This window comes from Aedes aegypti, chromosome 2 (assembly GCF_002204515.2).
Source record: "Aedes aegypti strain LVP_AGWG chromosome 2, AaegL5.0 Primary Assembly, whole genome shotgun sequence".
Taxonomy (NCBI): domain Eukaryota; kingdom Metazoa; phylum Arthropoda; class Insecta; order Diptera; family Culicidae; genus Aedes; species Aedes aegypti.
The window spans coordinates 230,244,118-230,267,231 of NC_035108.1; the positions used below are offsets into that span (position 1 = coordinate 230,244,118).

The 23,114-nt window shown below is 35.6% G+C and overlaps 1 protein-coding gene across 6 annotated transcripts in view; it reads left to right on the forward strand.

Annotated features, from left to right (window-relative positions):
• The window catches only part of LOC5569989 (muscle M-line assembly protein unc-89), a 165,804-nt gene that overhangs the window by 33,058 nt on the left and 109,632 nt on the right, over positions 1–23,114 (forward strand). For 5 of the 6 annotated variants that reach the window (XM_021844317.1, XM_001658828.2, XM_021844313.1 and 2 more), the window contains 2 exons: positions 8,130–9,068; positions 21,676–21,832. In XM_021844317.1, coding sequence (XP_021700009.1) covers positions 8,130–9,068; positions 21,676–21,832 — 1,096 coding nt within the window. Of the gene's footprint in view, positions 1–8,129; positions 9,069–15,386; positions 15,579–21,675; positions 21,833–23,114 lie in introns of those variants that run through there. The other variant, XM_021844318.1, reaches the window with a different exon arrangement.

Sequence of the window (23,114 nt, forward strand, 5' to 3'; positions counted from 1 at the left end):
GAAACCCATATCGTTTCAGTTTCTCAACTGCGAGAGCGTGGGGGACACGGTCAAAAGCTTTCGAGAAGTCGACGTAGATAGCGTCGACTTGCTGCCGTTTTTCAATTTTGTCGATGAGAAGGGATACAAAACTCATGATGTTGGTAGTAGTGGATCTCTTCTTTACAAACCCGTGTTGTTCATCAGCGATGATATGGCGCACCGACGGATATACGACGTCCAGCAACATACTCTCAAAAATCTTTGGTAGGCAATTGAGGATAGATATCCCTCTGTAATTCTGCATGTTGTGGATGTCACCTGTTTTGTGGATTGGAGTAACTGCTGCCGTTTTCCATATTACGGGAAAACATCCTTCCATCAGCGAGCGGTTGAAGAGAAGCGTACAGGGGAGGGCCAGCGATGAACAGCACGCCTTAATGAAGCAAGGTTGTAGCTTATCCGGACCTGGACCTTTCGCATCGTCGATGTGAAGCAGTTTCCTAGTCACTTCTTCCTCGGCTAATGAAAACAAAGGCATGTTGAGATCAAACATCGGCAAACTATTCAAGTATTGTTCATTCAAAGGTGGTGAGTTATTACTTGACACGCCTTGAAAGAAACACGAGAATAAGTTTGCGGACTCGGCTGATGACGATGACGTAGCATTCTCGTAGAACATGTTGAGAGGAATTCCGTCATTTGTTGTTCGCTGGCGAATGTGTTTCCAAAGATGCTGTGGGTTCTCCTTGACATCGTTTTCGACGCGGAGCACGTAAGACCTAAAGCATCAATGAGAATATATACCAAGGTGTGGAAGAAGAAGCAATGGCTATGTATTAGTAAAGAGAAAAAACGTAAACAAAAATAACTACGTCACTAATTTACACGGTTTCTTATGGGAGGTCACTCGCTTGTAGTTGTGAAACATTTTGCACCGTACACGGATGTCACGCACACTAAATGTCTTTTCCACACCTCGGTATATATTCTCATTGCTAAAGCATGCTTGGTTCAGAGAGTTGAATTATGTAATTTATTGGTGAGAAATTGAGACATTTAACAACATTTTTATAAAAGCCCTGTATTATAGATTATCAAGTGTAATATGACTGTCTTATCCGTTAACAAGAAGGGTATTAGATGACATTGTTATGACACGGGTTTAATTTTTTCAAACGAATTATTGGTTCTTTGAAAACGTATTTTTTTCAAAAAGTCACATTATTATGGTGTCGCGTTACAAAAATTGCCTAATTTTTGACATTGTAAAATAAATACTTCTTATAGAACTCTTATATTTTGTATTCTCTTCCTACTCATCCAGATACGTGTTTCCATAAAAAAGATTAAAAATCGGACCATTCTTCGAAAAGTTACACTAGGTGCATAATGATGGTATCGCGTTACGTTAATTTTAACCGTAAATTTTCAGGATGAAACTACCAATTTCAAAATGCTTGTTCTCAGCAATACTACAACCGATTTTCGAAATTTTTGATTTTTAGTAGAAGGAAATAGTTATACTAGCTTTCAGCGTTTGTGCCACCCCGCTAAAACCCTCCCCGTTTTTGTGAGATGTGAGTAGGGGAAGACGGGGTAAGACCGCCCGCCTAAGCAATTTAATTCATATGTCAAAATCAAGAATCAATAAATCATTTTTCTGTGCAGCATGTCGTTTTCTGAAGCCTTAGGTATGATAAAAAAATATCACAGGTGTTGTATTTGTACAAACTTAATTATTTCTTGAAGCTTGAAAAAGTGATGTCTTATCACGATTATTTTCAGCGACGCACAGTGGCGCATGGCTGGACAAAACCTCAAAAAATCATGTTCTCAAAATCACTTGTTAATATTTTTTATAGACTTCTATATCATTCAGTGACGGTTCCTCAAAATTTGAGAGCGATCTGTTTTGTTGTTGATTTTTGGCAGCATCGTAAGTGCAGGAAAGTCAGCAAAAATGGACTGCTTAAAATTCATCAACTATGGTTTACCTATCAAACTTCAAACAGCTGTATCTCAGCGAAATCATAACCGATTTAAGCTCAATAGGCTTCATTTGAAAGCGTTAGCTTAAGCCTTTGATTTAACTATAATTTCATAATTTCCCACACATTGAGATGTTACTTGTAGTAAAAAATGTTTATCGCAATCTTTCTCCAAAATTTTGATAAATTTTCAAGGCTTCGTCCGTTTTATGTGAAGTGTTTCGGGAAAATGAGTCACTCACTATGAAGTAGCAAATCATTCATACTTTCTGAGGTGCAACAATTTTTCTTGCCCCTCTTTGCCCCTGGAGGTGAAAAATCCATTTTCGTTTTTCATTAAAATTTATCTATTTCATCATTCAAATCAGTATAATGTTCAATAACCCGTTTAAAACTTCACTGAATTTACTAAAAGGAACTTAAATATGTATCTCTAGTTCAGGCTTATGCACAAATTTCTGCATTACGACTCATTTTTTTTGTAATAATAGCCTTTTACTCGATTGGATGAAAAAATATAATTCGGACAAATTTCACTAGAAAATCGATTTTTCTATTTGACAGTTATTTCCAACGGGATGATATCAGGTATCCAAGATAGTTAATAGATTACCATTATCAAGTGGTTTTGGACGTATTTGAGGTTTTCGCCGACCTTTGTATGAAGGGCCGCCACTGTGCGACGGGATAGAACCGCCCACCCGCGGGGTAAGAGTGACCACCACGATTTTCGTATACAATTTCACGAAAAAACATATCAGTTCCCTGTAATTCTCAAAAGAATAATGTTTCATGAATTCTACATTGATTAACGTGGATATTGAATCATTTTTAGAGTAAATTAATTCAAAAAACTTAGATGTATACTTATCATCCCCTTGAAACACCCATATTGTGGAAAAATATGCGAATTTGGCTTGCATTTCTATCAAAATTTATTTCATGTAACATGAATAGTAATGTAGAACTTAGTTATAACTTTAAAAATGGTTTAGACATTTTATTTGGTATAAATTAGGGGTGGCGGTCTTACCCATCAACAGTGGTCGGTTTTACCCCGCTATCTCAATTTTCAGAACTATGACCTTATTTCAAAGCTTAATATTCACAATTAATTTTTCACTTCACTAATGCATATTTCACATTGCTGTTCAAGCATGGACGGGTAATTTGTAATGTTTTTACAAAAAATCCCTTCCAAAATCCTTAAGTGAGCATCTGTTAAATTTAGATCAAATTCCATATCGACGAGTAGAAACTTTGTTTTTGATATTTGTTATGGAAAATTTCATAAAAATATCACCCTGAATGCCTCGGAATGACAAAAATCTTGTGTTTATGCAAAGTGCTTGATAAACTTTTAAGAAAACCGCCATTTTCATGCCAAACTAGAGGTGGTCCGTCTTACCCCGGCGGGCGCTCTTACCCCGTCTTCCCCTATGTCTGTTTTTTCTTGTTTTTCACTCAAATCTAATCAGGTAGCTTTGGTTTTTGAATAAACTCGTTGGCTAGTGACCCAAATCTTATCAGGCAGGTGCCGTTTAGAGCAGGAATAGTCTCTTATATGTTTGGGAAATACCTTACTTCGATGGTAAACAACGTGGTTCTCCGGCGGATAAGTTTTTTTTTTGCGAACTCATCAGAATTCCTAATTGATCACAAAAACGGCCTCTAGAAGATCCGGAACATCCATAAAAATGGTCATTTCGGGAAAATCATCCAAGATCACAGCGGTTTTTTTTTTTTCAAACATAGGGGAAATGGTGGTAAAATGAACAGGGGTGGTAAAATGAACAGGGGTGGTAAAATGAACACCGTGCCTTTTACCGAGAAAAAACAAATTTCGATGAATTTTTATCACGCACGCACGATTTAGAGCATAAATCTAAGTGTTCGAGTTGATACGTAGGTTAATTGAAGTAAAAATATCAACGAAAACTAAGATTTTACAAAACCACGTTCGAAAATTCGAACTGACGTAACTTTTAGCTCGGAAGACTTGAGGTTTTTCAGTGAGGTGAATATCGTTATGATATGATGTCAAATCTGATACCTTTAGAATTATTTTTGAATGGGTTACAAGCATTAATGGATGTATTTTTGGTGAGGCAATGAAAATTTTCAGAAATATTTGTTTTGCTCGCGTTTTTTACATGGTGTTCGTTTTACCACCAACCGCTGTTCATTTTACCCACATAGTGCAGGTAAAATGAACATTTGCATCGCTTTTTGATAGCGATGAAAATATGTGAAAATTTAGTTATTTTAGTCTGAATCCATGTCGCTGCTATATATTACATCCCTATTTTTGATGTTGTGCGATAGAACTATACAAATTTACCGTTTTTCTATCAGAAACAAGACGATTTCCTTAAGGTGTTCATTTTACCACCCCTTCCCCTATCAGAAATCAATTACTAAACATAACGGATGATTGGGATTGTTCTTGAATATAGGTGGCCACTATAAAGCTCTTAAGAGGATCTGGAGCAACCGAAAAAAATTATCATCTCGTATAAATCAACTTAGACACACGTAGTTTTTTTTTCCAAATCTTCTGGATGTCTTGTCATGACATTTGTTTATGTTGACATTCATCATTTACGTTGTATAATAATGAATTTGATTAATTTTGCAATAAACTTCGGTGATCAAGGTGGTCTTTAATTTCAATACAAATTATACGTGTATTACAAATTTATATGTTATTTTTTACGTGTTAAAAAAACGCACAGTGGTCTAGGATAATTTTTACGACCTATTTTTCGGATCTTCCAAAGGGAGTTGTGATGGTTCATGGATAGTCCCGATAGGATGATTTTATAAATTAATATTTTCATGGATATTGCGAGTTTTCCAGTGATCCAGTTTGGTTACTATTGAAGCCAAGCAGTCCCCAACATGTGTGAGGCTATCTTTTCACTGACTGGCACCTTTCTGATAAGATTTGGGTCGCTTCTTAAAATCAGAGCTATTTGTTAAGCTTTGTACAAAAAAGAAAAAAAAAAGAATCATATTTACCTCTCACAAAAACGTGGAAGGTTTCAGAAGAATGGCGATAACACTTAAATCTGGTACAACTATTTGCTTTCAATGAAAGCTCAAACAATCGGTTGAATAATTGAGGAATTGAATTTATGAGTTAAAATGTATTCACAGTTTCGACTAATAATCTGATCTAATAACTCTTCTGTGCGGCAGAATTCAATGAACACTATTTTGAGACAATAAACGTCCTTAACAATTTTGCTAAAAATTACTACAAATACTACATGGAAACGTTGAAATATTATTGGCCCAATATCAGGTTCAATTACACCCCTGTGCCGTATCCTTCAGACCACCATTAGTAAATCCTTACCACATGTCTGAACCAGCAGATTATAAAAATCGAATGTACATCGGATATTTTCATCATCTTCAAAAAGCTCAAAAGGACGGTTAAAAAAAACTAACCCAAAAAAAATGCAATTACCCCACTGTACAGCAGCTCTAAAGATTTTTCGTCCCATCATTAGGAAGTTATTATGGTCTTCTACAAATTTCTGAAACAATATTCTTAAAATAATTTATTTAATCTTTTTAATAATTTTACCCATTTATCAGATCTATTAACTTCCACAATTTCGACTTTGCCGAAAGCATACTTTTCAAAGTACATCGTTGAAAGGTTTACATAATTTTATTTTAATATTATGAAAATTTATTGGCTTTTCTCGGCGAATGCAATACTGTAGGGGAATTCGGGGTAAAACCGACACCCTAAGCTTATTGATAAAATTTGTGTACTTTCGCTTGTTAAACGAACCTAAAATTGTTGTAGAATCACATATTGGTTATAAATCTATCAATCCTTGCGATCGCTGGATGGTATATAAAGGTTATATATTGATTTAAATCAAATTGATATTTCATCATTTTTAGGTGAGACAATTGAGAGTGCGGGTAAGATCGACACCCTGTTGGGGTAAAACCGACACATCCACTTTGAGTAGAATTTATACGTTGTGAACATCACCATCACAATGCGTATTTAAAAGAATGCTTTAAACATGACTTTCGACATTTATGACCCCTTTCTTCAAAGGATTATTCACATATTACGTAAATTATCGATGAGAGGCCAAAAATCCACTAAATATATGTGAAAATTACAAATTTCCCATGCTAAGATTATAAAGTTGGGGTGAATACACATGGATATTTGTGTTCATGGAATGCTTACGAAGATGAAGTTGTTGCGAATGATTGGTTGTAAAAATAAAAACTGTTTTATTTTAACAAAACAGAGGTGTAATTATTTTTAGATAATAAAAACTGTTGAACCTCATGGTTTGTAAATAAACAATAAGATTAATTTATGTAAAAATATTTCAAATTCTATTAATTCTTCAATTATAAATGAGAAAAATTTCTTCAAGCTTCATCAAATAAGTTGAAACGTGAGATCATAGAAATATGTTTTTTCAACTTAATGATAGCTTGTGGCAAGCCATATAGTGTCATATTTTACATGTTAACAAGTTCCATGAACTTCATTGGAACTCAAAAATAAAGACTCACTTAAACTACAGAGATAGTCTTCCGATTAGAAAGATTTCCGCTAGTTAGATTATGAAGCAAAGAAAGGTGTCGATTTTACCCCAAATGAAAGTGTCGATCTTACCCCGAGTGGACATTTATTTTTCAATAGCGTTTTCAGCTGTCGAAAAACCAAAAAATAATTTCTTCTTCATGTTGTATCAACGTAATAATAGTAAATGATGATGTAGACGCAGAACAAATAATGACATTTTAAAAATTTCACATGCGAAATAGTTAAAGAATAACAGCGAAATATTGCAACTGCTGTTGCTTCTATGTTATCCAATATGATTTTGTTGTTTATTTTGACAGTTTATTGGTAGCGTCAGTTGTAATGTCATTCGAAACACAACATTTCACAAGTTAAGATAGAGCGTGGTGGAAACTGCATGAAAATCTGCTCAAAACATGAAAAATCAAAGGGTGTCGAGCTTACCCATAGTGTCGGTTTTACCCTGATTTCCCCTACACAGAGTGAAAGGGAGTAACGAAAGTAATGAAATGACAAGATGGATAGAATCGCAAGCGAGCGACGAGAGAAATGAATAGAAGTTGAAGATTTGTTTTTCACAGAGGGCCATATGTGTGAACAACACAATCGAAACGACAAATCGTTGCCTAACGTCCTGGTCTCGAACGGCTAGATGTTGTAGTGTTGGTCACTACTAACACTAGACAGGCAACAATTTGTCGCCTCGACCTGTTAACTATATTGTTCGGCATATATAACAGTTCTATCGATCGTTGGCATATTTTCGGAGATTGATACGAAAGTGACGTTACTTATTGGGTTTTTCGCGTCTAATACATTCATGCAAATATGGTCATCTGTTAAAAACAAATCTTCAACTTCTATTCATTTCTCTCGTCGCTCGCTTGCGATTCTATCCATCTTGTCATTTCATTACTTTCGTTACTCCCTTTCACTCTGAGTGCAGTATTGCATTCACTGAGAAAAGCCAATAAAATTTTCATAATATTAAAGTTATACGGTGATTAAACCTTATAAATGTAGAATCAATTTGGGAAAGAAATTCAACTTCAGTTCGGATAGGTAATTACCGACTATACAGTAGTTGAAGTATTTTACTGACTTGTCAAAATCAAATGAAAACAAACTGATGCACAAACGAGAATCTCCTGCTGTAGAATCATCCGCATCAGAGGACATGTCTGTGGCGACCAAACTATTCCTGCACCTATTTTGCGCTTTCCGGAATCCGGAGTCCGGAAGAGCAAAGGGTGAATCATGGGAAACTGTAAAAACAAGTAAAACACTCTATAACTTAACTGACTAATAAGCGGTTCCTTCACCACCGCTTAGGCCCTAAACCTGGTTTAATGGTAAGGGTAAACGTGGTTTACGGCTTAAGCGAAGGTGAAGAAATCGGTGCTAAGTCAGTAATTTTCTCCAATCAAAACATATTTTTGTTTACTGTTTTTTTTCGGTAATCGTAAAAATTACCGAAAAATCAGTAGTTCAAAAACCCAGTAAAATTCAATTGGGCTCGGTAATCTGAATTGGCTGTGTAACGCAGAAAGAATTAAAAATTCACTGTTTTTTACTTTTTCCAGAGTTCTACGATTTAAGAGCAAATGATCTGGTTTTAGAAACTCAGGTGCATGGTGTTCCAAACCCCAATATCCAATGGTATAAGGATGATGAGAAAATCATTTATGATGACAAGCTAATGCTAAATCGTGAACCAAACGGAAGGTATCAATTGCGTATACATAAACCTCACATAGAAGATTGTGGTCTATATGAATGTCGAGCTAATAATAGTGATGGGCAGTCTAAGGTAAAGCACAAAGTGAAATTCAGCTCTAACGAAACATTTGTGCATGCACATCGGATTGAACACGCCGAACGGTTTAAAAGACTTCTCGAAGAGGAAATAGAATTCAGTTCAGCTCAAAACATAACCCAGGAAGCACCACAGCCGGAAGTGAAAAGCAGAGAAATAAATGCCGAAAGCGCTGAATCTCCTTCAAACGACACAGAAGTAGAAAAAGGAGAAGAAGAGGTAGCTAATATTAATAAAGATTCCACTGTAACAGAAACAGAACAGCCAGTAGAGAAAGAACCTACCCTTCCAAAACCAAAACCAACAATCAAACCTAGGACAATGCCCAGACGAAGATTCGATGAAGGACCAACAGAACCATTTATTATAAGAGATTCTAAGAAAAAGCTTTTATGGGAATCGAAGTTAAAAAACTTTACCGCACAAGAAGGAGGCAGTATTAAACTTGTATGCATTGTAGCTGGGCCACAACCGCAATATAAATGGATGAAAAATGGAAAACCTTTGGTGTGGAGTAAAGATGTTATAAATGCTACCAAAGCAGAATTCGGCTGCGTTAAAATCAACCATGCGTCTCTATCAGACGCTGGTGAATATACTGCAATAGCCAAAAATGCTGATAGTGAAATCGAGTGTACCTGTAAAGTCACGGTATTTTCGAGCGCTGAAGGGGTGCACACAAAACCAACTTTTACTCGCATTACAGGTAAAGTGATAATACAAACGTAACAGAAGACCACTTCGCACAATCATCTTCATGTGAACATGTTGTCACATACAAACAGACGTAACATTGTGAACAAATTTCTTTAAAATCTATCGCCCAGGTTACACCATCATTATCTGGTAAGCATGTTGCACGAAATACTTTTTCGTGCAACAAGACTTGTAGATGGCGGTGGTGTAAAACGTCATACACGAAGAAAAACGATGCCCACGTCTCTGGTTGTGAGGTTTACAACACAGCGAATTTAAAATGATTGTTGAATGAGTGGTCGATGGAAACTTCGTTAGTGTTATGTCTGTTTGTCTGTGATGATGTCATCAGTGTTACGCCTGTTTGTCCGTTCTTATATTGATCATCATAGGCAGATAATCGCGATAAATGAATTTACCTTGAGACAGACAATACTTGTCAATTGTACGGTGACGTCATCAGAAAATCACTCTCTTTCCCTTCTTTGGAAAATCTGAAAACAACGGGGCCAGTGTTTTCAAGTTTTGATGAGGAGCGAAATAGAAAGAATTTCGCCATGAAAAGCCTAATAGAGGTAATACACTATGATGCCGCTAGCTTCACTATCGGTACATATTTTGCAGGCGGAGATAGGCGGGGCCTGGGAGGAAGGCCAGATACTACACACGAAATATGACACAAAGTTTTTTTTAACTACAAGATAACTCCAGCTTGCCCATGATAATCAAGGTAATTAATTTCCATTTTTATTGAAATGAGTAAAAAAATGCATATTTCAACACTTCATATTCAACTAGAACTAGAGTAAAAGGTGTTCTCATGACATTACTTTTGAATAAGCATAATCTGGAATCAGCTTGACGTACATTATGTGCATTCCGATAAAATTCAGAAAGAGAACTTCGCTCAATTTCCTCTTCTTTATCAACGAACTTGAAGTAACACACGATAAACTCATCCATGAACAATCTACAGTCAGCTCTCCCTTACTCGATATTCCCTATCTCGATATCGAGTTACAGAACCATAGTAAAAGTTGGTTTTCATGGCTACCTCGATGGTCCCTTAGATCGCAGTTACACTGGTTTTGTGTTCTGTAACTCGATACCTCCTTAGCTCAATGGTCCCTTAAATATCGAGTTACGGAGAGTTAACTGTATGTTCAAGCTATCGTTGAAAAGAAAATATTTCTGTTTTATATCATAGGTCATTCGGTGATCTAGCGGATCATATGCTTGCTAACAACAGGCATGTTGATACACTTTCAGTTTATTTCTGTTCGGTAGAATGGGATTCATATCCCCAAAACTACAAAATTTATTTTCATTTATGGATAGTAAACAGTTGCACCTTAAGGACCGCCAACACATTTTTAATTGGAAGGATTTTGGCGCGCTCGAACTGGCAAATCCTCCGTTGTGGTGAAACTTCATCTGTCGACAGAGCAATGACAGAATTTGAGAAGAATTGAATTGAAAATTACATGTATTCCTCAAAAAATATCTGGAGAAAATACAGTTTGAATTTGTTATCGATTATCCTGGCTTTATAAGTGAACCTGAGAGATTCCTGGTGTAATCCCTAGTTACCATGAACAATTTCTTAAAGAAGAGCTGAAAAATTCATAGAAAAGTTTATTTGACAATTCTTCGGTGTAGACACTTTTTTTTAAATGTCTGGATGCATACCTGAATTAATTTCTCGAGATATTCCCTGGCAGAATTTTGAAAAATATTTCTGTAAACATTTCTGGAGAAATATTGATAGGCATCCTGGAAAAATCTACGAATAAATGTCTTGATGGTGCTCTTGCAAAATGAGGTTTTGAGGTTGAAGAATGTTCAAAAAATATTTGCATAAAATCATAAGGGAAATTTTTGAAGAAAAAAATGAGTATCCTTTGAGTGTATTGCTAAAAAATTCTTTAAGCAGTGTCTAACAGGATCTTTTCAGAAATTCCCTAAAAGTCCTTGAAAAATTAACTAGTTGGCTTCTTTGAGAGTTTCAAGTAAAATTTATTGTAGGATCCCCAGAAAATAAACCTTTGGAATACATGGACGATTGCCATGAGGGTTTTATGTAAGGAATGCTGAAAACTTTGTAAGAAATTTCTGATGAATGCATGCAGAACGTTATGAAATCATGAAGGGGTTTCTATTGTAATTGTTAGAGAAATTTTAACAATAGTTCCTTTAATAAATCACTGGGGAAATTTCCAGCGCATAGCAAATACCAAGAAAAAAGAATGAGAAATGCAAAGCAGAAACTTAGGCTTTGAAGTCTAGTTTTATCTTCTAGTCCTTCCCCTGGTGGAATCCTCGAAGGAATGTCTGAAGATCTATTGAAAAATCTGTGGTGGTTGTTTAGTTATTCCATGGAATAAGTAGCTCAAATAATTGCTGACATTTTTTAAACAAATTCATCTCGAAAAATGGTTCATTACGTTGGCCTTTAAACTTTAGCAGGAATTTCATTAAATTTGATGGGTTGTATGCTTTACCAGGATGTTATCCCTAGAGATATCGAATTCACGATCATCATTTCTGTTTTGCCGGTACCATCGAAACCATCCGATTTAAGGTGTTTATAAACGAATTTTAAAGAGCACAATACAAAATTCGCGTTGAAAATCAATCTAATTGCTTGCTTGCTGGTGGTAACCAATGGGATAAATTTTCAACGCGGAGCGCTGTTTGGTTCTCAAGTCTTGTGCTCTTGGAAATTTGAGATGTGGCTTCGTTTTATAATCACCTTAAAGGTTTTATTCTAACTGTTAACCATTCTCGGCGTTAACAGTTGAATGAGATTCACAGTAAAACTGGGACTGGGATACACTCAAAGCTTTTAAGTATCGTAAGCGTGTTACTGCTTTCAAATGTTTAGCAGCAGTTATTTCATCAATATTGTTATACAGTACTTTGAAACATTAACTCTACGAGCAATGACAATTATTTGTTACAATTCAGATCAATCATCAACAGAAAAAAAAACAAACCGATCACACGATGCTTCAATTACCGTTATTATCAAATAAAATATACCATTCAAACGGCAGTCAGCAGTTGATTCCTGACGTTGTTCTGCACCTCTGGGCCAATTTTGAAAAAAATCCTTAGTCAGAATTTTGAGTTACGCCCTTTTGAAGTTTATATGATAGAAATCACTTAAAATATGCCATTTTTACTGGTTTAAACAAAGAGATTATACAAAAATATGTAGTTTTGATTTATTTTATTCGGTTTTAGATATTGAAAAACACATTTTGCTAAATAAAATTAAGACCGGCTTTTGAAAAGGGCCAATGCTACAGTATGGCCCATTAAAATATGCGAAAATCGTCATATCATATTTTATGGTAGTTTTTACATAGAAAATGTGAATGAAACATAAATATTATTCATTACTTGTATTGTATAATCTATTTAGACTCAGTTTTTCGCTTTGGACATGATTTTTATCTGTTACTTTCACCTTACCAGAGAGGAATTGGAAGCATACCTTCAAATTTTATCATGCGGACGTCGACTTCAATATCTGTGTGATGAAAGCTTCTATAACATCAACGATAACGTTAGCTAATTCACAGGCCTTGTCTCCAGCATACGCCCATATCAAATGAAAGAAATGGTTCATACCTGGGTCATTGGAGACTTAAACATATATTCGAAAAAACGACTCATTTTGGAGAGCTTTGATTGAACCTTCATATAAGTGTGATAAGCGGCTCCGTTTTGCTCAAAATCTATGAGCTAGTATTGATATAAGCTGTCTCTAACCGAAGGAACAAATTTCATCCTAAAAAATCTGTTATAGGCCTCTGTATATATTTTTTATTCAACTTTAACAAAAAATAAAGGAATATCGAACCTATAAGACGCAAATGCCCTAAAAACTATGACCCTGGCAAAATATTTTATTGAGATCATGAAAAACACGTTCTCTAAGAACTCCTCCATCCTCTGATACCAAACAAACTGAAATTTTCAACAATAAAGTGTGGTTTTTGAAGGTGAAAAGTTTATCACCAGAGTATACGACAATCAGACGCTGTTTCTTGCTTTGGACGGACAAAACCTTTGAGCTTCTTTGCTTTATTACATTATTTAGACCAGTAGGAAAAATATGACAAAAATTGTCCTGGATAGCGAAGTTATGTCGGAATATACTACAATAATCAGAAATTACATTCACTAGCAAAAACAATGAAAATATCGCTTGTGGATGCTATATTCACGTTCAAACAATTTTCGCATTTTTTTATGGGCCATACTGTATGTTTAGTTATTACTTATCAACCAATACACGAACAATTATATCTAACAATCTAACGTCTGATAGTGATTCTAGGAAATTATCCAAAGCATTCAAATATGAATGAATAATTCTTGGACAGGATATGCAGATACGCCCTTTTGAAGTGTATGGAAAGAATATTGTATGGTGAATTCCGTTTCATCTATAATCAACGGTTAGGTGCATACATAATCATTACACCTTTGCGGTTGTGCTTATTGCATTAAATTTAGCAAGTTGCACAAAATTTACACGTACACATATTGTCTAGATTGACATTAGAAAAGGGCCAAAGTATAATTGAAATATATACACATCAATATATGTAGCTGAACATCAAAGTTAATCGCAACATTCGAACATAACATATCTGTATCTACATAATTCTATATTCTATTCAAGTCTATTTAATTCTTTTCTATTCTAATCTGTTCTATTCTATTCAATTCTACTCTACTTAAATTTATTCTATTCTGCTCCACCCTACTTGTTCTTATACATATATTTTTACAAATGCCAATGTTGTAATCAACAACTGCGCGCAAAAAAATTGAACGATACACTCTCGATGCATGTTCGACTTTATAGCGCTGACAGGTCTGTGAAACAGCGCTATGCACAGACTCCGACGCCAGCTCATTATGTCAGCCTAGTCCTCGACCAGTCGCATTGCAGAAGTTTTTTACATGAAACTTGATGATATGATATTTCGAAGATTTTGTCAGACTCTGCTCTTCCCAGCTCTCTACAAACTTGTTCAAATTACCTTTAAAACGAGGATCCAGCTCAAATGAAAAGCATTTAATACCAAATGCTTAAGTTCCTAAAAATACATAAAAACTATCATATATAAGTTGAAACCCTTATTTGGACTTACTGTGAAATAATAATTCAAATCTTCATTTTTATGGATCATATGAGAAGCACGCATTAGGAGTCAGAATCTGTGCATAACAATTTGTTACAGAGCTGGGAGCGCTAAAAACCCGTACAAATATCGAAAGTTCAAATCTTTTGTGCGCAGTTGTTAATTAATACAGTGTCCATTTGTAAAAATATGTATAAGAACAAGGAGGGTGGATCAGAGTAGAATAAATTTAAGTAGAGTATAATTGAATAGAATAGAACAGATTAGAATAGAAAAGAATGAAATAGAATGGAGTAGAATACAGATGTATAATATAGATACAGATAAGTGATGTTCGAGTGTTTCGGTCAAGTTTGATACAGTCATTGTTCAGCTATATTGAAATGTGTATATTTCAATTATACTTTGGTCCTTTTTCAATGTCAGTATAGACAACATGTGTACGTGTATATTTGGAATCGTTTAAAATTTTACGTAACGAGGGGGTTTGGTAGTGTTACGGTTCATACATTTACCATACAAAAGCTGTAACGTGGGGGAGGAAAGGGGGTCGCTAATTGCAAAATTCTGCGTTACATTATATTTGAATCATTCCTTCTATGCAACTTGCTAAATTGAATGAAATAAGAAAAGCGCAAAAGTGTTATGATTATGTATGCACCTAGCTAACCGTTGATTACAGATGGAGCCAAATCCACCATATTCCATATTCCATATTCTTTCCATACATTTCAAAAGGGTGTATCTGCATATCCTGTCCAAGAACTTTTCATACAAATTCGAATGCTTTGGAAAATTTCCTAAAATCACTGACAGGCGTTAATTTGGTAGATATCATTTTTCGTGCATTGGCTTACTAGTAATAACTAAACATAGCATTAGCCCTTTTCAAATGTCGGTCGAGAAATTTTTTTAGGAAAATGTATTTTTTAATATCTAAAACCATATAAAAAATTAAAACTACAAAATTTTATTATTTTATATTTTATTATATTTTACGAATATGTGAAACTAAAGGGTAAGTTGAATATTCATAAATAAACCATGAAATATGAATTCATTGGTCTGTATTTCAACTTACAGAAAGCAGCAGAAAATGAAATTTACAACGCTCTGACACCGTAGAACAAGCAAATGATCAGGAAATATCATCGATCCAATTGCAGATGAGAGAAATGGTGAATGCATGACGATGGAAGAAATTAAAAAACGGAAAGTGGATGATCCGGAAGCGATACCCAAACTTGAGGATAGAAGACCTTTCAAACTTTGTTTATAAACCCTAATTTAAATTCGCTTAACCATATTTTAATTTGAAAAACAAAACATGCTGAATAAATATAGTTAAATTTAAATAATATTTGATATCAATTTTACTCAAAACCGAAATATTCCCCATTTCAATTAATTGTGCTATCATATAAATATTATTAACAAAATCAATATATGCCATCTGAATTTCACATAAGAGTCATTGATAAAATCCAATAGTTCAAATAAAATTTCCATTTTAAATGTATGTGATTTGTCAGACGAATCCAATCATAATCAAGTCGGAATAGTTTATGTGATAAACCGATGAGCGTTATGTGGAAAACTACATGGAAAAAAAACTATAAGTGTTTTCAGATAATATTGATATGATTCCTTGGTTCAGTGTAGAGTTCTCTGCATCTTTCTTAAGTAGGCGTTCAATTAACCACTCCTTCCGTTTCCCTAGCATTCGCAAGAATGTGGCCAAGACAGCTCTCGACAGTTGGAGGATGTGTCAATCTTGTCTAAGAGTCAGAGATTAGTCCAAAATCTCTGACTTTGGTAACGGACGGGAAGGAGGCAACCCTCATACAATTGTCGAGGACTGTACCACCTACGAATTTGTGCGAATTGCTCAATGCCAGTGTTGCTCAGACTCATTTCCCCGAAAATAACATTTTCCGAACTACGAAGCCACGAACTACTACAACCATGCTCTATCCTCCTAAGATAGAAAAGCAGATGGTTAAGCTTGAGTACTGCACACAAAATCGATCAATTTTGATCCCAGAGAGCCACAATTCAAGTTTCGGTGAAATGAAATGAGTGAGTGAGTGAGTGAGTGCGAATCATTTCACCGAAACATGAATTGCGGCCCACCGAGATCGAAACTGTCGGATCTCATGTACAACACTCAAGCCCAACCACCTCCCCCTCCATCTCAGGAATACAACACACAGTTATAACAGTTCATGGCTTCACAATTCGAATTTCGGGGAAATGAGTCTGGTCAACACTGCTCAATGCTAATGCTAATCAAGATAGGCCGAGAAATTACTTGTCAACAGCGAATCAGGCTTAAATGAAAAACAGTGGACAGAGGTAAACAGTAGCTAATTGATACCAATAGTGATAATGAGCTGAAGTGAATTATGCTGGCATAATTTCGATTGTCGTTTAAAGATATTACAGCCATTGGGGCCTTCCTTAGCCGAGTGGTTAGAGTCCACGGGTACAAAGCAAAGTCATGCTGAAGGTCGATCCAGGATTTTTTCGTAAAGGAAATTTCCTTGATTCCCCTGGGCATAGAGTTTCATCGTACCTGCCACACGATATACGAATGTTAAAATAACAAAAAAAAATGTCACGGCTCTTCAAAACTGTAATCTTCTTCTTCCCAACGTATTTCAAAACCCGAATGCGAAATGACTCGACCACAGTGGTGACACGATTTTTCCGGTTTTCGGGGTTTTGCATTTTTGCTCGATAAAGGCAGCATGAAGTTGAACTTGTTTATATGTATCGCAACGGAATGATTGTGCTCTTGCTATTAGCGCTAATAGATTTCAATTAGTTGAAAACACAAGCGAAATATTAGCGATTGAATGATTTAACATTTTTTCCAATCATTCGCCTTGGAATGGCTGCCCGAAAACGGTCATAGAGGAGAGACAAAAACAGTCAAGCAGTGTGTGAACCGTTGGCGGCGCAACACCTGATGGTATTGATGCTGCTGCTGCTTTGTGTTTTGGTTGACTGGCAGAATCGATGAACTGTGGCAAATTGGGTCCTAAATTTTTCAATGAAATCTTGTTTTTATTTAATGACACGAAAGAGCATGTTACTGCAACTATTTAAGCAATTTTTCCCGCTCAAATAACAGCTACATCATGTTTAAACTTTAATTTAAATTTTGGGTCCATGAATGAACCTTGACACTTTTGATCATTTTTGAAGTTTGCTTAATCGACAAAAACACAACATGTGTTTTTGACCTAAACTTAAGCGTTAGGCATTAAAATTAGGACAGGCCTTTAGGACCCTATTGTGGTCACAGTTCCCAAGCCTGCTCTCAGTTAATAACTGTGGATGTGCTCATTAAATACTAAGCTGAGATGCAGGCTCTGTTCCTGTGAGGACGTAATGCCAAGAAGAAAAAGCCACTAGACCATCGAGCACCGCTCACCAATCCAAATGAGAATCATTCTTTTCCTCAAAATGTGCTGTATCGAATCGCCCATATTTGCATTTGTACAACTGCATTAACGAACTATATAACATACACTCCCATGCAAAAGTTTGGGTTCACCCCCTCAAAAACATACAAAAGTGTTCTGTCCATATCTCTGTAATTACTCGTCCAATGGAAACTCTCTAAGCCGCATTCGGAAGGTAAAGAGTTATTCTTACTTCGTATGTATTTTTACAAAAACATATTTGAATTATGTATACCCAATTTTTACTTGACATAATGAGTTGTGACATTTTTCAAAAAACACACTGTAAAAACATAGCCAATTTCCTCAGCATTGGATCGACCAAAATTTTAAAACAAGGTGTCATTAGAATCGTAATCTTATATTCTGTGAAGGGTGCTCATGAATTTTTTGCGAAAAAATCTGAAAACTATTCAAAATCAATGAAACAGTCATTCAAGTCATCATGCGAAAGTTTGGGTTCACCTCTCAGTATGATGCAAATCGTGCAAAAGTTTGGGTTCACCTGAGCCGCACGCAAATCATTTTTGTCAATATCTCTGCCATTTTTCAACCAATTTTAATAATTGATAGCTTTTTCAAACGCAAATAATGGCGCGTACATTATTGGTATGAGATATCAAAGATTTTTAGTGTTTTAAGTAAGTTCAGGTGAACCCAAACTTTTGCACGATACACCATACTGAGGGGTGAACCCAAACTTTTGCACGATGACTTGTATGACTGTTTCATTGATTTTGAATAGTTTTCAGATTTTTCCGCAAAAAATTCGTGAGCGCCCTTCAAAGAATATAAGATTACAATTTTAATGACACCTTGTTTTAAAATTTTGGTCGATCCAATGCTAAGGAAATGAGCTATGTTTTTTCAGTTTGTTTTTTGAAAAATGTCACAACTTTAATTGAAAATTTAGTATACAAAATTCAAAAAATGTTTTTGGAAAAATACATACGAAGTAAGAATAACTCTTTGGCTTTCAAATGCAGCTTAGAGAGTTTGAATTGGACATGTAATCCAAGAGATATGGACTGAACACTTTTATATGTTTTTTAGGGGGTGAACCCAAACTTATGCACGGGAGTGTATATGTGATGGATGATTTAGTATGTAGATTTAAATACAATCGACCTACAAGTTCGATGGATAACTTAACAAGAGAATATTCCACACAAGGTTAATGAGTTCTTCTTGACCTGTGTTGAAACTGTTGTAATCCTAGACAAATAAGAATTACAACTTCGACTAACTACAGATGCGAATTGTAAACATAGATTCAAAATTTTAAAAGGATGTAAAACAGCAACTTCCCATATAAGAAAAACAAAGTTAACGCTTTTTTGCTAGTTTTTTTCTTCATTGTATTGGAGATACATGAGAAATAATGACACAGTGAATTGCTGCACAGAAATCCATTTTCTGTATAAGTAACCATGAAACGATTGATTTTTTGTTCCAAATCCATAAATTTTAAAAGCAGCACCAAAAGTTTCTCTTAAATCGACATCGGTTAATGATGAGCATGATTCCTTCAATAGAATACCCAAAATAATATAATGAAATGCAATTATTAAAATAATTAAGATACATGTAATTTGGTTAGAATTTGGATACTCCAAAATTCATAACAAATCAGGTGAAAATTTTTCAATTTTTCAATTTATAAGTTAAGGGTTTGCCAAAGGCCAAAGAGAGCATGCAGGCTTACCTTTATATTTCCCAGGGGCTGCCTAGCCTACGTTCTCTACTTTACGATGGCCTGAGCCGTCGGATGCAGGACGCCTTTCGCTCACACCACTTTACCGCGCGGACACTTAAATTCAGCGGGCCAATAAAATTGCCTCACCGCACTATTCCCACACTAATTTCGGGTTTGGGATCTCGTTTAAAAGCTTCGTTTCTTTCTCCACCGATACACCACACTGGCTAATTTCGGGGCACGCCAGGAACACGCGGTCACACCCACAGGGCCTTTTCACCTGGTCCCTGACACTTCTCGACTACGCTGGGCACTACCGGGTAACTATTTATTCCACTCCGTGCAACTAATCTTCTTCGCGGCCTATTAGGCTATTAGGGTTCTAATTAAGATTTTAGGGTTCACTTTCGGATATGCACACCGAACACGGGTATCCTTTACTCTCACCAGACATGTCCGTATTCCACGAGCCACAAGTACCAAGAGAGCGATCTTCTATCCGCTCGAGTTGGAAACAGCCTCGCATGGTCTAAACGTCTAAACTTTTTGACCTTCCCATTTTCGCCCATTCGTATCGTGGGTGGGGTTTTAGAACAGCGGGGGATACTGAGCTAGGGACGTTTTTCCGATGGCGTGTTGATAGGCAGGTTTTTCAAAATAATTTTATGGTACATTAGAAATGAAACAAAATCAACAACCATAATTCACTGCCAACTAATATCAAAACATAAAAACTGATGACAAGATGTGTCAAAACCAATTCACCCCCTTTGTTTTATGGCTAGCGTAAAAAGCTGGGTTGAAGCTAAATAATAGCAAACAAACTCATTAATATATTTTCATCTATCCTGCAGATTGATTTGCTCTCTTCAGAAAATAGCTTTATTATGGTCTAAAGAACGAGTTTTCTGTATGGAATGATAAAATTGTACTCACATTGCAGTACTAAAGTGTTTGGAGTATTTTTCAAAACTTGTCCATAGTAATTCCCATATAAACCTACAAGCCAAGAGTCGAACACCGGAGCCCGCATGTAGTCCACGTGGTACTAAGAATAAAGCCAGCAAACCGCAGATGCCCCCACGTCAGTAGACAGCGTCCAAACTGTAGCATGCATGCTTTCTTTTCCCAAGCGCATGGTGAGATTTGCCCCTAGCCTTAGCCAAAACAGCTAGTGTGGTCGCTGCAAATAGCCGTACCGTTGGCCGCATGTGAGCGCCAGTAGCCGGCTTCAATTTTAATTTGAGTCCAATTGAGTCACATAGGAATTTGAGCTAGCGTAAGAATTGTCGATTGTTCGGTCCCATAAACAAACGACCTCCGGGACACCTACACAAAACTCACAATTGGGTTTCAGGAGTTGGTTGCACCAATCTTGTGGTTCGATTATAAGGTGATTCCTTCGAGAGTACTACAAAACTACGACTTAGACTAAAAACACGCACTAAAATTATGAGCGAAACGACGACCGTTCATATGGATGGTTTATTTTACTAAAGTGTATACAACAAAATACATGGCATGGCATGGAGCTATAGGGATAGGTGATCGGCCACATATTACGTGTGTGTATTGTACCTGATAGTGTACCCCTGTGTGGGTCTGAGAGCAAAGTTTCTCCTGAGCATTTTGTAATCTATACTTAGGGACACTCAAGTGGGACAAAATTAAAGAGACTAGTCCTAACATCGATAAAGAAGAATTGTAAATACAGGTTAATACAAATGTTGAATTGAAATGAAAAGTTGAGTTGAATAAAGGGTAGTTTGGGTAACACTATAAATCAGCAGTTTATCAACAGCATTTCATATGAGAAAAATATGAAGCGGAAAATGTAGGAGTATTTTCACATTTCCTGTCGTTTTTTTTTTGTAGTTTCTTTTTGAGCATTGAGACATCACAGTCGTGAGGCATCTTGTTTCCCTAGGTAAGCCAACTAGTTGAAAAATATGTATACATTAGTTCACACTAATTCGAACAAAAATAAACATTGTTACTAGAACACATGAGTTATACAGAAGTATTGCAGTATTATTTATTAAAGCTTCCTTTGTCAATTGACCAGTTTTGCATGTGTACACAGTTAAGACTGGTTTACTACTGAAATGTAATTTATTGGCCTATTTTAGTGGGAAATTTAGTCAGAGTGATGTGCTAGTTGGCCAGAAAGAAAACGGAGAAAAACTTGTTAGAATATTTTCATCAAGGCATCTCATATATACGACACGAAAATTATTAATACTAATTACCATTTATACCAAAATATCTAATTTTCAAAATATTTTACAGACTATTACGACATTCGAGTCAATGATCTCATTTTAGAAGTACAAGTTCGCGGGACCCCAACTCCTACATTACTATGGGAAAGAGACGGACGAGAATTACATAATGGAATGGATAGGATAATGATAGCACGAGAAAAGGATGGCGTATATAAATTAAGGTAATTATCGAATTGACTTTAATGCATACTTCAATCCAAATTGAACTATCACATAAGTTCTAGAGTGCAAAAAAAATGTGATGAAAGTGCACGCTTGTATCGGATCATTTCGACGTATTTGGTGCATTCGTTGCATAAACTACAAGGAATAAATGCACCGAAGATACCATCATGATTTGACGCGTACACTTTTGTGACGGGGTGAAATCGACAATACACTTTCGAGCAAAACTTTGGGTTCACCCCCCAAAAACAAACAAAAGTGTTTTGTCCATATCTCTGAGATTACACGTCTAATCTAAACACTCTACGGCTTAATCGAAAGGCAATTAATCTTACATCGTAGGTATTCTGACAAAAAACATTTTTTTTAATTTAGTGTGCTAATAGGGCGGTTCAAAATTTAAAAAAAGTTTGAAAACCCAGTCTCCCATATCTTTCATACTATCATTACCATGAAAATAGTGTTCTGTGAAATTTTCAGCTTTCTAGGTGGTGATTTAACACGTTAGAAGTGTAATGTAAATACTAATTTATAATCACATAGTAGTGGGCTTCGTGGCCGTGCGGTTAGAGTCGTCAGCATGGGCGTAAATAGCCATCAGACTTGAGGGGGCCCCTTCTCATGAGAGATAAAAGTCGAAGGATTTAGATAACTTAACAATGCTTGTTTCGAAAATATTTGTGAACCGATTATAGTGGCGCACTTTCATACAGAGGTAGATCAAAATCTAAAAATCGTTCAAAACCGATTGATCAACTTTCATAGATACCAAATGTCACTTCTATGGAAAAATAGTAAACGTATTTAAAAATCTATTTTTTCGTTTAATGCGAATAGAATACAAGTATTTAAAAGCAGACTATAATAGATTTTTTGCAAAGTTATAAAACAAGAAAAGGAAATAAATGTATCAGTTCAATTAAGGTTTAAGATCAATGTGAAATTCAAACCTCTTGAAGCCGACACTTAAAAAAACCAAGCCTTTGAAAAAAAATAAAAACGCTTGCTAGTTTGAAAATATGGATTATTATTGCTCAGCATTTCTGTAGTGAACGATTCATTTCTCTAAACCTCAAGAAACCAAAATTTGAACAAAGGATTGAATAATTCCTTTTTTGTTAGAGTTTGAAACTTTAAATCCTAAAGTTGCTTGGAAAAGTTATAGTGGTGACTTCATTTAGAAGGGAAGTAAAGCTGTTGGTCTCGAGATGAACTAGCCCAAGGTTAAAAATCTCGTTAACAAAGACAAAGAAAAGAATTGATGTAATGTCTAACCTA